Below are 15,024 nucleotides of genomic sequence, written 5' to 3'. Positions count from 1 at the left end.
CGTTCACTGCGCTCGACATCTAAGGCCCTTCTCCGGGTCCCAACCCATAGGGAGGCCCGGAGAACAACAATTAGATCTAGGGCCTTTTCAGTGGTGGCCCCCGAATTATGGAATGCCCTCCCAGATGAGATACACCTGGCGCCTTCTTTGTTATCTTTTCGGCGCCAGGTAAAAACCTACCTCTTCGCCCAGGCATTTTAAACTTAAATTTAATTTTATTTTAAACTTAACTGTAACTGTATTTTTATTTTATTCGTATTTTAATTTTGTTTTTAAATATGTTTTAGATTGTATGTTTTAATCCACACTTGTTCATTTTTAAATGTGGTTTTATTTTGCTGTACACCGCCCTGAGAGCTTGTTGCTATAGGGCGGTTTAAAAGCGTAATTAAATAAATAAATAAATTAAAATAAAATAAATAAAATGAAGCTCACTAGATGGCCTTGGGCCAGTCACTGCCTCTCAGCCTCATGAAAACCCTATTCATAGGGCCGCCATAAGTCGGAATCGACTTGAAGGCAATGCATTTACATTTTTAATATGTGGGTAAGGGCCCTAAATGGCAATGCCCTAACTCAGCTCCTGACTTCCCTTGATTTATTATGGGATTTGGCACTACAAACATTCCTTGTTCATCTATATGAATGGCCCACACCAGCCCTGTGATTAAAGCACAGGCAGGAACTAGTAAGGCCAGTGTCTAACCCTGTTCACCACCTCTGTTTCTTTCTGTGTTTAAAAAACAAACACTGATGGAGTATTAATGGGTTTGGTTTTTTGTTATCATGCATATATTCAACATGCACATATATTCTAGACCTGTACAGAGTATGTTTGCAGAATCAGAAGTTGGGACATGGCTGTCATGATTAGGTCTAGAACATGAACTCAGTATGACAATGGTTCTGACAAAGGGCAGAATGTAAATTTAAAAAATAAATAAAAAGCCAGGCCATAAGCTAGAGAGGTAAAATAGCCAGTTTGGTCAGAGGGCTAGAACCAAGAAAGCAATCAGCTCTTACAAGAACCTGGTGGTAGGCTGCAAATCAGGATGTAGCTAGGGCACTGTAGGCAGGCCAGTTGCCAGGTGGCTGAACAAGAGGTGAAGCAGAACCAGGACTGAAGCTGAAGCGCTTAGCAGAGTGTAGAGGGGGAAATAGCAGTAGCAAGACAGGTGATCCAGGGAGACAATAGCCAGGAAGATTCAAGAAGAATCAAACTAAGTGTAAGCAAGAACAACAGCTACTGGTTTGTTGAACAGGAAAAGGATACGTCTCTGATCTGGAAATAGCAAGATGAAAGTTTGCAGACAAAATTTGGCTAGTTATTTTGAATCATTATGTAAAATCTAGCCCAGCTTGACTTTCTGGACCTTTTGTCTGCCAACAACACAAGCTCCTCTTCAAGCCCCCCCCCCAACAAACTGACCTTCTACTTGCCTGATATTAGCTGTAATGCTACTACATAGATGGAATGTTCATAAACAATAAGTGATTAGCAGGGAGTTGAAGATATGTCACAGGCAGATATCTAATAGCTTCCATCCTCTGCCTTTGCAGTCCTCTTACTTCACTCCTCATTGTGCTGGATGTCAGATTCAGCACCGAGTTCTGCACATGCCTCTGGAGAGCTTCCTATGGTTTTGATTGCTGGCATTGTGTGTCAAGATGACACAAAGTGCTCCCAGAGGTTTTCTTATGCAGTGTGCTTCTATGGCTATGGGGAGACAGACAATGGAGAATGCTGTAAGCATAGCAAGCTCTTAATTATGACTGTTATTGGATTCTATGACAACAAAGTAATATTGTGTACAATTATTGGGGGGCCTTCTTAGGCATTTAGCCCTTCTGGCTGTAGTATAGTTTTCTGACTAGAAACCAATTGCTGAAGTTCGGTGCAGATATTATTTGCCTTTCTTACTGTTGATCTGTCAGGTTCACTGTCCATTGCCCTTAGACCAAAACTCTGTTCCCTGTCTCTCTGATTTGTTTGTTACAGATATTGACGAGTGTGCAACCCATAACGCCTGTCCTAGAGGACTCTGCATCAACTCTGAGGGTTCCTTCTCTTGTGTGGCTTGTGGCGTTGGATATATTGCATCAAGGGATGGAAGAACATGTGAAGGTATATTCTGTGGCCAGGCATGATGAGCAGGGAAAATAGTGGCACATTGGCCCAACCTATCTTCTTCTTCTTCTTGCTATTTAATTAAATTTATATCCTGCCCTTCCTCCCAAAGCAAGTCCTTATTGTTACAACCTCATTTCTATGAGGATTTTGATTTGAGTAATTGATTTCTATTTTACAGAGTTTATAGACTGCTGTGAAACTAAAGCTTGAAATCTGATTCCCTTAGCTGGGTGGAGAACCTCTTGCCCTTCAGATGTTGCTGAACTACAATGCCCCTCATCCCCAGCCAGCACGGCCAATGGTCAGGGATGATGGGAGTTGTAGCCTTGCAATGTAAGATCCATAGTTTCTCCATCCCTGACTTTGCTGATAATGGATTATTTGTTTTGCCATGTTTTGTTCTCTTTGTAATGTTTAGTCAGTATTTCGTATTCTGTGCATACTTCATATTATGTGTTAGCCATGCTAGCTAAATAGAACTTCCTTCAATGCAGAGACAGTATCTCTCAACACCAGGTGCTAGGAATAAATAACTGGCAATTTTCATCATCTTCATACTCTTGCAGGGGGGCTTTCAAAGGCATCTGACTGGCTATTGTTAGAATTGGTCTAATCTAGCAAGGTTATTATTATATGTTTACTCATTCTGCCCACTTCCTCCACTTCTCATCAAGTGACTGTCCTAGTGTTCTTTCAGACTGGATCTAAAGATTTTTCTCCGGAGGAAAGCACTCTGGGACAGCAGTATCCAAGCTTTAGGCAACCATTTTAGAGTCTAATTGGACTAGTTTGGAATCTACTTCTGCCTTTCAGTCACAAGGGTGAACAGAACAACCAACAGCTACAGTTCAAATGGCAGGGCACCTACAAGACCCTTAGACTTGAGCTGAAGAAGCTTAAATGAGCTTCTGTCAGCTTTAGACTGAGAATCCTCTTCTTTTAGATGGGCTTCAGAGAGGTTGCTGACAAGGTAATATATGATAGGAAGGAACTTCCTGAGGTTTTCCTTGGGCAGATGATCTTGACTATTATCCTACATCTTTGACAGTGTTTTTTTCCTCTAGATATTGATGAATGTGTTTCACGCATGGCCTGCCCTCAGGGAATCTGCACTAATACCCAGGGTTCCTTCACTTGTCAGGCCTGTGACACTGGCTATATACTATCATCCAATAAGCTCACTTGTGAAGGTAAAGATACTGGACTTTATTGTGCCTGGTTGAATGAATGTAACACTTGTCACAAATTAGACCTGTTTGCAGTATAGTAGTAGGACATGCAGAGATTTTGATCTGGATTGATTCTTCCCTTTGCCAGTATGATTCATCACCCAGGACAGTGCCTGATGCCACATGGATCCTTTTTTCTTTCTATCTCTAGCCATACTACCATTCACAAAAGGCCTGAGCACTAGCAACCTAATGTGTTTGGGAATATCTGGGTTGAGAATATCTGGCAGAGATTAATAGATTCATTAACAAACTGGTTGCAGCTCCACAGCTAACTTCCATTAGCTCAAATTAGGACAATTCAGAGGAGAAAAGGAAAATGGATCAAGGGAGTGAAAGAGATGAGTACATAATTATTCAGAGAGATTAAATGAGACAAACCTGTCTAGTGATTTCAAGCTACAAATTAGGAATGGGTGGTAATGGTGGGGGTATTGAATTTTGAGTGTCAAAACAAACAAGGGAGAATAATTAGGCTGGGGTACAAGAGATATAAATATACCAACATAAAATAAAAATGGACAAAATATTAACAAAGCCAAGTGAATGTACAATTAATTAGAGAACATTGGGGAAGGGGCTTAGAGAACCAACTCTATAAAGTGTTTGCAAATGCAGGTGAACTCTTGGCTGGTAAATAGGCCGGTTCAAATTTGCTATTATTTTCTTAAGATGAATTAAGAAAATTAGCAAAGAGGAATCGCTTTTTGTTGTCAACTGCCCTGAACAATTTGTTTTGTAAAGGAGGTATGGATAATAAATAAATAAAAGTCTCTTGCTGAGTTAGGATTGCAGTTGCACAATTAAGAGTAATAAAACTGATATTCTCCTGCCTCTCTGAAATAGGACTAAAACTAGAAAATAGGGACAGGGGTAAATCAATTGTCATACAAGCATCAAGGCCAACTATCTTCTTTTCCTACTGTTCGTTTTTGCTCCTTTTATGATCGTCCTGTTTTTGGAGCTATAAAAACTGATAACATTTGCAGACATCTGCCTTGCACATGTGAAAAGCATAAAGTACAAACCTGGGCACTATGTAAGTAAATAATAAATCACACACCCATGATTCTCTGAAACTGAAGGACATTGCTTCAATAAAATCAACAGAACTCAACTGCTTAAAATTAGGAACTCACATGTTTACAAGAACAGGGTGCATGATATGGTATATTTTGTTCTTCAAATGGTGCAAGGGCATCAAAAACAAAAATAATCTACAGTTGGACAAATAAGATTCCTATTTGAATGACTACACTTGTCTTCTCTGGAGTCTTTGCAGACATTGATGAGTGTGCCATATAAGGGAATATCCAGTGGATCTGTGTAACTGCAGTTCACAGAAGGAAAATTCTACTGTACTGGTCATTTTACTACAGACCACTTCACACATTATAGGAACATAGGGAGCTGCCTTAGAGTCAGACTATTGGTCCATCTAGTTTGGTGTTGCCTACACTGACTGGTAGAAACTCTCCATGGTTTCAGGCAGTAGTTTTTCACAGCCCTACCTGCAGATGCCAGGGACTGAACCAGAGACATTCTGTATGTAAGGAATCATATCCACTGGGTTGCAGCTCTTCCCCCTTAGGGAATCCTATTTTTAGGCATGCCGTTATTAATAACCTTAGGCATACGCCTAATAATAATAATAATATGTATTTTTATGAAGATGTGTGTGTCATACAGGACCACTTATTGGGGAACTGTCAAAAGTCCCTTAATAAGGAAAGAAAGAAGTCCTTTTACTTAGTTTATGAATTGGTTGATGCACAATGGGGGTGGGGAAATCCATATCCTTGAGGAAGTTGAAGGAATACATATTCCATTCTGTTACTGGACTAAAAATGTGTTTGTTTCATTTGAATGTTCCCCTATGACTGATGCTGAGACAGCTGGGTGAGAGACAGGCTGGGGAAAGTTATGAATTCCTTCAGAGGCTAAACTGACCTAGAGGAGAATGTCACTCACTCAGCAGAATGTGGGTCAAAGACAACACTGTAGAGATCACTGCAGACAGAAAGAAAGTATGATTGTTACCTTCCTAAGAATTTACAATATGCTTTTAATATGAACTGGGGTTTGACTAACATAAATTACCTCTGCTATAGCTGGTGCATAGGTGCTCTGCAGAGGTATTTTCTTTGCAGCTTTTTTGAAAAGCTTAGGTTTTCATAATTCCTCTATGTGGGACTCATTTTTCTATATGCTGTGCTCTTCCCCTCCTTGCTTAAGTGCTGCAGTTTCCCATAATAGGTTCAAATTGTTCTGTACAATTAATCATGTCCTCCTTTGTTTGGACAGATATTAATGAATGTGAAGATCCAAACACACACTGTCTAGGAGGCGAGTGCTTAAACACACCTGGCTCCTACAGGTGTCATTGTCGGCCTGGATTTGAGCTCTGCAATGGAACCATATGTGAAGGTATGACAGATCCTTCAAGGATGGATCTGCCCATTCTACTCCCATTTAGCCATGTTTTCACAATTAGGTCAGGGAAGGAAAGAAGGACATACAGTATCTTTTGGGGAGTCCCCATTCCTGTCCATGTGGATCTGGTGCAAGCCAATCTTACCAGTGTTCAGGAAGAAATGGTTACATAAGCTTGAGTGATAGATAAGAGGGGCTCCAAGCCTGTGCCTGGGACAGTATGCAATCTCCTCTTTCCATGCATGCTTGCAACAAAAAGTTTGAGAAAATAATTTGAACATTTCTCAAAAAAAACACATTTGCTCTCTCTTTAATTTGAACAGTGGGCTATGACTCTCCTTGCCCTCTGCATGAATAGGTTGGGAAAGGGGTTCATCTCTACTTGATCAGATAGAGACACTCTCAGATTTCCATATGACCCAGTCCGGTTTCATCCCTTGCTCTTAAAGAAACCCCTCAAAACAGCTATTTTCACATACCTTTGACATTTAACTGAGGTGTGTGCATTCAGTGTAGATTGATTGACTGATTGATTGAGTTTATTTATATGCCACTTTTCTACAGTGAGCTGTGCCCAAAGCGGCTTACAATAAACATTCAAAATATCAAAATACAAAACACTGAGGGAGGGGAAAGAAGTCAGTCTACAAAGCAACCAATGCATTCAAAAAGGACAAAAACAAACAATTTAGCAAACATTCAGTATTACAAAATAAATAATTGTCACATCTTCCCCTTTCCTTACCCCTTTCCCCTTTTATATTCATCATGTGACTTCATAGCTCAATGAAGATGTTGACTCAGTGTGTGGCAGCTGTGAAACAGGCAAATTCCATGCTAGGGAAAAGAACTGAAAATAAAACTGCCAATATCATAATGCCATTATACAAATCTATAGTGTGACCACGTATAGCCATTATACAAATCTATGCTGCAACTGCATTTGGAATACTGTGTACAGTTCTGGTCGCCTAACCTCAAAAAGGATATTGTAGAGTTGGGAAAAAATCAGAAAAGATACAAGGGTTTGAGCGACTCCCCTATAAAGGAAAGTTGCAGCATTTGGGGCGTTTTAGTTTAGAGGAAAGGTGAGGTGTCATGACAGAAGTGTATAAAATTATGCATGGCATGGAGAAAGTGGACAAAGAAAAGTTTTTATCCTCTCTTATAGCACTAGAACTTGTGGACATCCAGTGAAGCTGGACAGACAAACAAAAGTACTTCTTCACACAGTGCATAGTTAAACTATGGAATTTACTCCCACAAGAGGCAGTGATGGCCACTAACCTGGATGGCTTTAAAAGAGGATTCGACAAATTCATGGAGGATAAGGCTATCAATGGCTACTAGCCATGATGGCTATGCTCTGCTTCCATGGTGGAAGGCAGTATGCTTCTGAATACCATTGTTGGAAACCGTAGAAGGGGAGAGAGCTCTTATGCTTAGGTTATGTTTCCGGCTTCCCGTGGGCAACTGGTTGGGCATTGTGAGAACAGGATGCTGGACTATGTGGGCCATTGGCTTCATCCAGCAGGCTGTTCTTATGTTTGTGAGCCTGTTCTTCATGCCCCATTTTCATTCTGTGTTCTGTTTAATTCTGGTTGGATCCAGAGTTCCCATGAGTGAAACTCTGCTCATAGGATGCTTCCTCTGGAGGAAAGGGAGGCAATTTTTGCCAACTCCTCAAGTCCCCTGTGTCTCCTGAAAAGCTGTTCCAGAGCATTGGGAGAACCTCCAGAACAGCATGGAATGTGTCAGAGGGAGCAGCAGAGGAAGGGAGAATCCATTGGATTTCAGTCCCTTCTGCAAGCAGGAGTCTTTCAGTTAGCAGAAAGGGCACTTGGAATCCAACCCTGTGGATTGGATTCAACTAAGTCCTATTCAGGCTTTGTTGTTGTTATATGCCTTCAAGTCGATTACGACTTATGGCGACTCTATGAATCTTTTTGGATATATTCATAGGGTTTTCATCTTAAATGGTATTGAGAGGTGGTTTACCATTGCCTTTCTCTAAGCCTACAGCACCTGCTATTCCCAGGCGGTCTCCCATCCAAGTACTAACCAGGCCTGACCCTGGTTACCTTCCGAGATCAGATGAGATCAGGCTTGTTCAGGGTAGTATGGGCGTGGTCTGCTTAAACTAGACCCATTTAAATTAAGGATCTCAAGTTAGTCATGTCCATTAACTTCAATGGGTCTACACTGAGTAGAACTAGCATTGAATATCACCCTATGCTTTTGTATTCTTTACAACTTCATTATTATTGTTCATAATTTTATTTTATAGGGGAATTCTATAGAAAGCAATGTTTTGCTGACATATTTTTTGTTTTTACTTGTTTTGTCGTACTTGAGTGTAACATCCACAGAAAAGCAGTATATGTGTAGTTTTGACTAAAATATCTCTGGTGTGGGGCTTGAACAAATCTGGTGAGTTGACTGGCACAAACTGATTAAGTAGGGAAGCTTCTCATAATTCCTAACTTGGGCAAGTTGAGTAAGAGATTCCTGGAAGATCCTCTTGAATAAGGGCATTTCCATACAATCAAGCTAACCATGCCCAACATGCATTTTTCTTTGTGGTAAACTCTTACAAGCTTCTATAGAATAATGTCTCTTCCATACACAAAATATATATGGCTGGCATAAGTGTCAGGAGATACTTGCCACTGGGTGGAGATATAGACAACCTTGCCACTGAGTGGAAGGACAATTGCTCTTTATAAGGCTATGTGTAAGGGCTGATAAAAAAAAAAGTACAGTGAGAATATTCAGTAGCATCTGGTCTGAGCAAGTTGGCTGTAACTATCTTTGCCCTCCTGTAGATCTGAATGAGTGCCTGGACAGTGGCATCTGTAGCCCCAATGGCGAGTGCCTGAACAGCCATGGATCCTATTTCTGCATTTGCCCTCTTGGTTTTTCAAATGCTGGTGGTGGAGTTAGCTGCCAAGGTAAGACTCTAGAAGCTAGAATAACCTTAGGTTTGTTCCTCTGTCCTCTTGGCGCCAAATCTTATAACAGGAGAAGAGTCATAAATGAAAACTCAAGGGACCCTCCTTCCCTTAACCCTTCCAGATTGGTCCCAGTTCTCTTCAAAGTTTAGGCTCAGCTTAGAAGTAGCTTGATTCAACATCACGAACCCTGCGCTGCTAGTCCCCCTTTCCCTGGTGAGATAGGATAGTAGCAGGGAAACCATGTGGCACTGGAAAGTTTGGACTTAAAGCCTAGACACTCTCTTGAGAATGCTCAGGAGAATCCATGGGCCCAAGGAAGATGGGAAATGAAGTTCCTGGCACTTCCCAGGGTCAAGGGATGCACCTGCTACCATGAGGCCCCCCTCCCAGTGTCCCCACTAGCAAAGGTAAGTTTGAGGAAGGGATGACTGGTGGTTTGGAAGGCTGTGGCTGTGAGACATCAGAGTCCCATTCAAATGATCTAATTGGGCCCCACTCCAATTTAGGATAACATTAATTCATTTGAACCCACCTATCACTCATTGTCAATCCTTCCTACTTCTGTCCTTGATCTTCTGCCTTCCAGTTTCAACCTCACTCCAGGTTATTTTGAAGAAGCTGTCCATTTTTTGGCGCTTTTTATGTTGTATTATGTTCTCTTCACCAGATGTAGATGAGTGTGCAGACCAGTCCAGGTGCCTGCGTGGCCAGTGCCTCAATACAGAAGGCTCTTATAGCTGCTTGTGCCAAACTGGCTTCAGACATTCCCAGGAGACAGATGATTGCATAGGTAAGAGCTGACCTTTGAAGGAGGAGGAAACTCTACAGATCAGGGTAAACTAGAGTGATGTTAAATGCAAATAAATGTGTTGCGGTGGCTCGGCTCCTTCCTGGAGGGACGAACCCAGAAGGTGGTGCTGGGGGATTCCTGTTCGACTCCTTGGCCGTTGACATATGGGGTCCCTCAGGGCTCAGTTTTGTCCCCCATGTTATTTAACATCTACATGAAACCGCTGGGTGAGGTTGTCTGGGGATTTGGGGTTCGGTGTCATCAGTATGCGGATGACACCCAACTCTATTTTTCCTTTCCACCTAAAGCCAAGGAAGCTGCCCTGGTCCTGAGCCGGTGCCTGGCATCAGTGATGGACTGGATGAGGGCGAACAAATTGAAATTAAATCCAGACAAGACAGAGGTGCTCCTGGTTAGTCAAAAGGCAAATAAGGGAATAGGGATTCAGCCTGTGCTGGATGGGGTTACACTCCCCCTGAAGACACAAGCTCCACGAGCTAGAGGGAGCCCCAGCTGACGAAGCGTCAAGGCCCCAGCTGACAAAGCGTCAAGGCGAGTTAAGCAGCAGAGCGAAAAGAGGGTAAGTAGCTCCCATTTATTCCATTATTAAATTGAAGTAAAACAGCTCAGAGCAATAAGTAATAAGGGCAGCCCAAGGTCACCCTGAGCTAGGAGCCAAATCCTGAAAGAACCTATATCTTAGGAGACAGATCCTAGGAGAAGGAAGGCCATAGAAAGCTAGTTTTCAACACCACCCTAGCAGGAAAGCTTCAGGGGACACTGTAAATAAGGCTAAATTCCAGTCGGAGAGAAGGGGGAAAAGGAAACTCCACCGACACATACAGGGAGAGAGTCAGCTCAGTCCTTGCTAAAAAGGGCAGCTTCAGCCTTCCTGAAACACAACCACAAGCTCTGTTTCCCTAGGTTAAAGAAAGGTCAGGCTGTTCTAGGTGGGAAAACAACAAACACAAAAGACTTGCCTGGAAGGCGCAGCCCCTTGATTAGATTAAAAGCAGCCAAAAGCTTAAACAGCCCCGCCCCTCGCTCAGGAAGGAAGGAAGCCTGAGAGAATACTAAAGAGTTAAGCCCCAGCTGATAGCCATCAGCCTCAAGTAACACATCATTGGCTGGCAGCAGTAGCTGGGAGGAACCAGCCACACATATAAAGTCAGAGCACCCTAGCGAGGGAGCCTGCTCCACGAGCTAGAGGGAGCCCCAGCTGACAAAGCGTCAAGGCGAGTTAAGCAGCAGAGCGAGGAGGCCAGGGCCCCCCACTCTGCCCGTCTGTTCCCTGACCTCAACTAAACCGCAGTCTCCAACCCATTGACGTAATAAACCTTAAACAAAACTATGCAGGTAAGAAGCCAGCAGGGGTGTGGGGGCTTTCCAGTGTTTTGCACCGCCTGCAGCATGTACGACTATCTGCCTGTTGGACAGAAGTCGTGGGTATGCTCTCGGTGCAATGAGCTCCTGCCTCTCCGGGAACGACTTCATTTCCTTGAGGCCAAGGTGGCGGACCTGGAAAAGCTGAGAGAGGCAGAGATGTGTGTGGAGGAGGCCTTCAGGGACGTTATAGCTGTGTCCCACTCCAATGATGATAGCTCTCCTGCTATCATGGAGAACGATGGTCTCGGGGAAGGAGAGCATCTAGCTGAGGAAGAGGGAAACGATCCCTTAGAAGGGACCCATTCCTTGGGGGATGAGCAGCTATCCTCTCGTGCCGAGGATATATCTCCAGGGGGTGGAGGGATCCTTGTAGTGGGTGATTCGATCATTAGGAACATAGACAGTGGGGTGTGTGATGGGCGTGTAGACCGCAAGGTGTTTTGCCTGCCTGGTGCGAAGGTTGCGGATATCGCCCGTCGTTTAGATAGTTTGGTAGACAGTGCTGGGAAGGAGTCAGTGGTCGTGGTGCACGTTGGCACCAACGACATGGGGAAATGCAGCCATGAGGTCCTGGAAGCAAAATTTAGGTTGCTAGGTAGGATGCTGAAAGCCAGGACCTCCAAGGTGGCTTTCTCTGAAATGCTACCAGTTCCACGCGCAGGACCAGCCAGACAGGCCCAGCTTCGCAGTCTCAATGAGTGGATGAGACGATGGTGTCGGGTGGAAGGGTTTGGATTTGTTAGGCACTGGGGAACATTTTGGGACAAGCCGGGCCTGTACAAAAGGGACGGGCTCCACTTGAACCAGAATGGAACCAGACTGCTGGCACTTAAAATTAAAAAGGTAGCAGAGCAGCTTTTAAACTGACTGAGGGGGGAAACCCGACAGGAGCTGAGAAAGGTCCGGTTCGGAATAAACCTCCCCCCTGGGATAAAAACCAAAGAAATGATGAAATTTTAAAAGGGGTAGGCCTAGAAGTAGGCATTGTGAGAGCAGGGGCACAGGATATAAATTCAGAAGGGCAAAATTACCACAGGCCTAACCACAAGTGCCAAAGACACTTGAAGAGAGACACTGCTTACAAGTGCCTGTACGCTAATGCTAGGAGCCTCCGAACCAAGATGGGAGAACTGGAGTGCTTGGTCTTAGAGAAGAGCATTGATATAGTGAGCATAACTGAGACCTGGTGGAATGGAGAAAACCAGTGGGATACGGTTATCCCTGGATATAAACTATATCGGAAGGACAGGGAAGGACGTATTGGTGGCGGAGTCGCTCTATACGTGAAAGAAGGCATTGAATCCAGCAAGCTCGAAACCCCAAAAGAGGCAGACTCCTCCACAGAATCGTTGTGGGTGGTGATACCGTGCCCCAGGAGGGACTTAATACTGGGAACGATCTATCGTCCCCCTGATCAAAATGCTCAGGGAGACCTTGAGATGAGATATGAAATTGAGGAAGCATCCAAACTAGGAAATGTGGTAGTAACGGGTGACTTCAACTACCCGGACATAGACTGGCTGCATATGTGTTCCAGTCATGACAAAGAAGCAAAGTTTCTAGATATTCTAAATGACTATTCCCTAGACCAGTTGGTCATGGAACCGACCAGAGGGACGGCAACCCTGGACTTAATCCTCAGTGGGGACCGGGACCTGGTGCGAGATGTAAGTGTTGTTGAACCGATTGGGAGCAGTGACCACAGTGCTATTAAATTAAACATACATGTAACTGGCCAATTGCCAAGAAAATCCAACACGGTCACATTTGACTTCAAAAGAGGAAACTTCACAAAAATGAGGGGATTGGTAAAAAGAAAGCTGAAAAACAAAGTCCAGAGGGTCACATCACTCGAAAATGCTTGGAAGTTGTTTAAAAACACTATATTAGAAGCTCAACTGGAGTGCATACCGCAGATCAGAAAAGGTACCGCCAGGGCCAAGAAGATGCCAGCATGGTTAACGAGCAAAGTCAAGGAAGCTCTTAGAGGCAAAAAGTCTTCCTTCAGAAAATGGAAGTCTTGTCCGAATGAAGAAAATAAAAAAGAACACAAACTCTGGCAAAAGAAATGCAAGAAGACAATAAGGGATGCTAAAAAAGAATTTGAGGAGCACATTGCTAAGAACATAAAAGCCAACAACAAAAAATTCTATAAATACATTCAAAGCAGGAGACCATCTAGGGAGACAATTGGACCCTTGGTACTTAGACTTTCAAAAAGCGTTTGACAAGGTACCTCACCAAAGGCTTCTGAGGAAGCTTAGCAGTCATGGAATAAGAGGAGAGGTCCTCTTGTGGATAAGGAATTGGTTAAGAAGCAGAAAAAAGAGAGTAGGAATAAACGGACAGTTCTCCCAATGGAGGGCTGTAGAAAGTGGAGTCCCTCAAGGATCGGTATTGGGACCTGTACTTTTCAACTTGTTCATTAATGACCTAGAATTAGGAGTGAGCAGTGAAGTGGCCAAGTTTGCTGACGACACGAAATTGTTCAGGGTTGTTAAAACAAAAAGGGATTGCGAAGAGCTCCAAAAAGACCTCTCCAAACTGAGTGAATGGGCAGAAAAATGGCAAATGCAATTCAATATAAACAAGTGTAAAATTATGCATATTGGAGCAAACAATCTTAATTTCACATATACGCTCATGGGGTCTGAACTGGCGGTGACCGACCAGGAGAGAGACCTCGGGGTTGTAGTGGACAGCACGATGAAAATGTCGACCCAGTGTGCGGCAGCTGTGAAAAAGGCAAATTCCATGCTAGCAATAATTAGGAAAGGTATTGAAAATAAAACAGCCGATATCATAATGCTGTTGTATAAATCTATGGTGCGGCCGCATTTGGAATACTGTGTACAGTTCTGGTCGCCTCATCTCAAAAAGGATATTATAGAGTTGGAAAAGGTTCAGAAGAGGGCAACCAGAATGATCAAGGGGATGGAGTGACTCCCTTACGAGGAAAGGTTGCAGCATTTGGGGCTTTTTAGTTTAGAGAAAAGGCGGGTCAGAGGAGACATGATAGAAGTGTATAAAATTATGCATGGCATTGAGAAAGTGGATAGAGAAAAGTTCTTCTCCCTCTCTCATAATACTAGAACTCGTGGACATTCAAAGAAGCTGAATGTTGGAAGATTCAGGACAGACAAAAGGAAGTACTGCTTTACTCAGCGCATAGTTAAACTATGGAATTTGCTCCCACAAGATGCAGTAATGGCCACCAGCTTGGATGGCTTTAAAAGAAGATTAGACAAATTCATGGAGGACAGGGCTATCAATGGCTACTAGCCATGATGGCTGTGCTCTGCCACCCTAGTCAGAGGCAGCATGCTTCTGAAAACCAGTTGCCGGAAGCCTCAGGAGGGGAGAGTGTTCTTGCACTCGGGTCCTGCTTGCGGGCTTCCCCCAGGCACCTGGTTGGCCACTGTGAGAACAGGATGCTGGACTAGATGGGCCACTGGCCTGATCCAGCAGGCTCTTCTTATGTTCTTATGTTCTTATGACACAGGTTCGCAGTTTGGGTGTGCTCCTGGACTCAGCTTTGAACATGGAGGCCCAGGTCTCTGCAGTGGCCAGGAGTGCTTTTGCCCAGCTAAGACTGGTGCGCCAGCTGCGCCTGTTCCTGGAGACGCCTGATTTGACTACAGTGATGCATGCCTTAGTTACATCCCGTTTAGATTACTGTAACGCGCTCTATGTGGGGCTGCCTTTGAAGACTGTTCGGAAACTTAAACTGGTACAAAGAGCTGCTGCCAGTGCTAACTGGAGCTGGTTACAGGGACCATACAACCCCCTTGTTGCGACAGCTCCACTGGTTGCCAGTTTGTTTCCGGTCACAATTCAAAGTGCTGGTTTTGACCTATAAAGCTCTATATGGCCTAGGTCCAGGCTATTTGTCAGACCATATCTCCCCATATGAGCCTACCCGGGTGTTGAGATCCTCAGGAGAGGCCCTTCTCTCAGTCCCAACACCTTTGCAAGCGCGATTGGTGGGGACGCGAGATAGGGCCTTCTCGGTGGCTGCCCCCAGGTTCTGGAACACTCTTCCTAGGGAAGCATGAATGGCCCCTTCCTTGCTATCCTTCCGTCGGCAGGCAAAGACTTTTT

The 15,024-nt window shown here is 43.9% G+C and overlaps 1 protein-coding gene and 1 pseudogene across 5 annotated transcripts in view; one reads left to right on the top strand and one right to left on the bottom strand.

The window, feature by feature from the left end:
• LTBP2 (latent transforming growth factor beta binding protein 2) overlaps positions 1-15,024 on the top strand; it is a 189,620-nt gene that overhangs the window by 157,903 nt on the left and 16,693 nt on the right. For all 5 annotated transcript variants that reach the window (XM_061611734.1, XM_061611733.1, XM_061611732.1 and 2 more), the window contains 5 exons: positions 2,000-2,125; positions 3,196-3,321; positions 5,665-5,787; positions 8,619-8,744; positions 9,415-9,537. In XM_061611734.1, the coding sequence (XP_061467718.1) occupies positions 2,000-2,125; positions 3,196-3,321; positions 5,665-5,787; positions 8,619-8,744; positions 9,415-9,537 (624 nt within the window). The remainder of the gene's footprint in view (positions 1-1,999; positions 2,126-3,195; positions 3,322-5,664; positions 5,788-8,618; positions 8,745-9,414; positions 9,538-15,024) is intronic.
• On the bottom strand, positions 7,807-7,925 carry LOC133378500 (5S ribosomal RNA; annotated as a pseudogene).

This window comes from Rhineura floridana, chromosome 2 (genome assembly GCF_030035675.1).
Source record: "Rhineura floridana isolate rRhiFlo1 chromosome 2, rRhiFlo1.hap2, whole genome shotgun sequence".
Classification (NCBI taxonomy): Eukaryota; Metazoa; Chordata; class Lepidosauria; order Squamata; family Rhineuridae; genus Rhineura; species Rhineura floridana.
The sequence above is the reverse complement of the archived record's forward strand: the minus strand, read 5'-3'. Positions and strand labels throughout refer to the sequence as shown.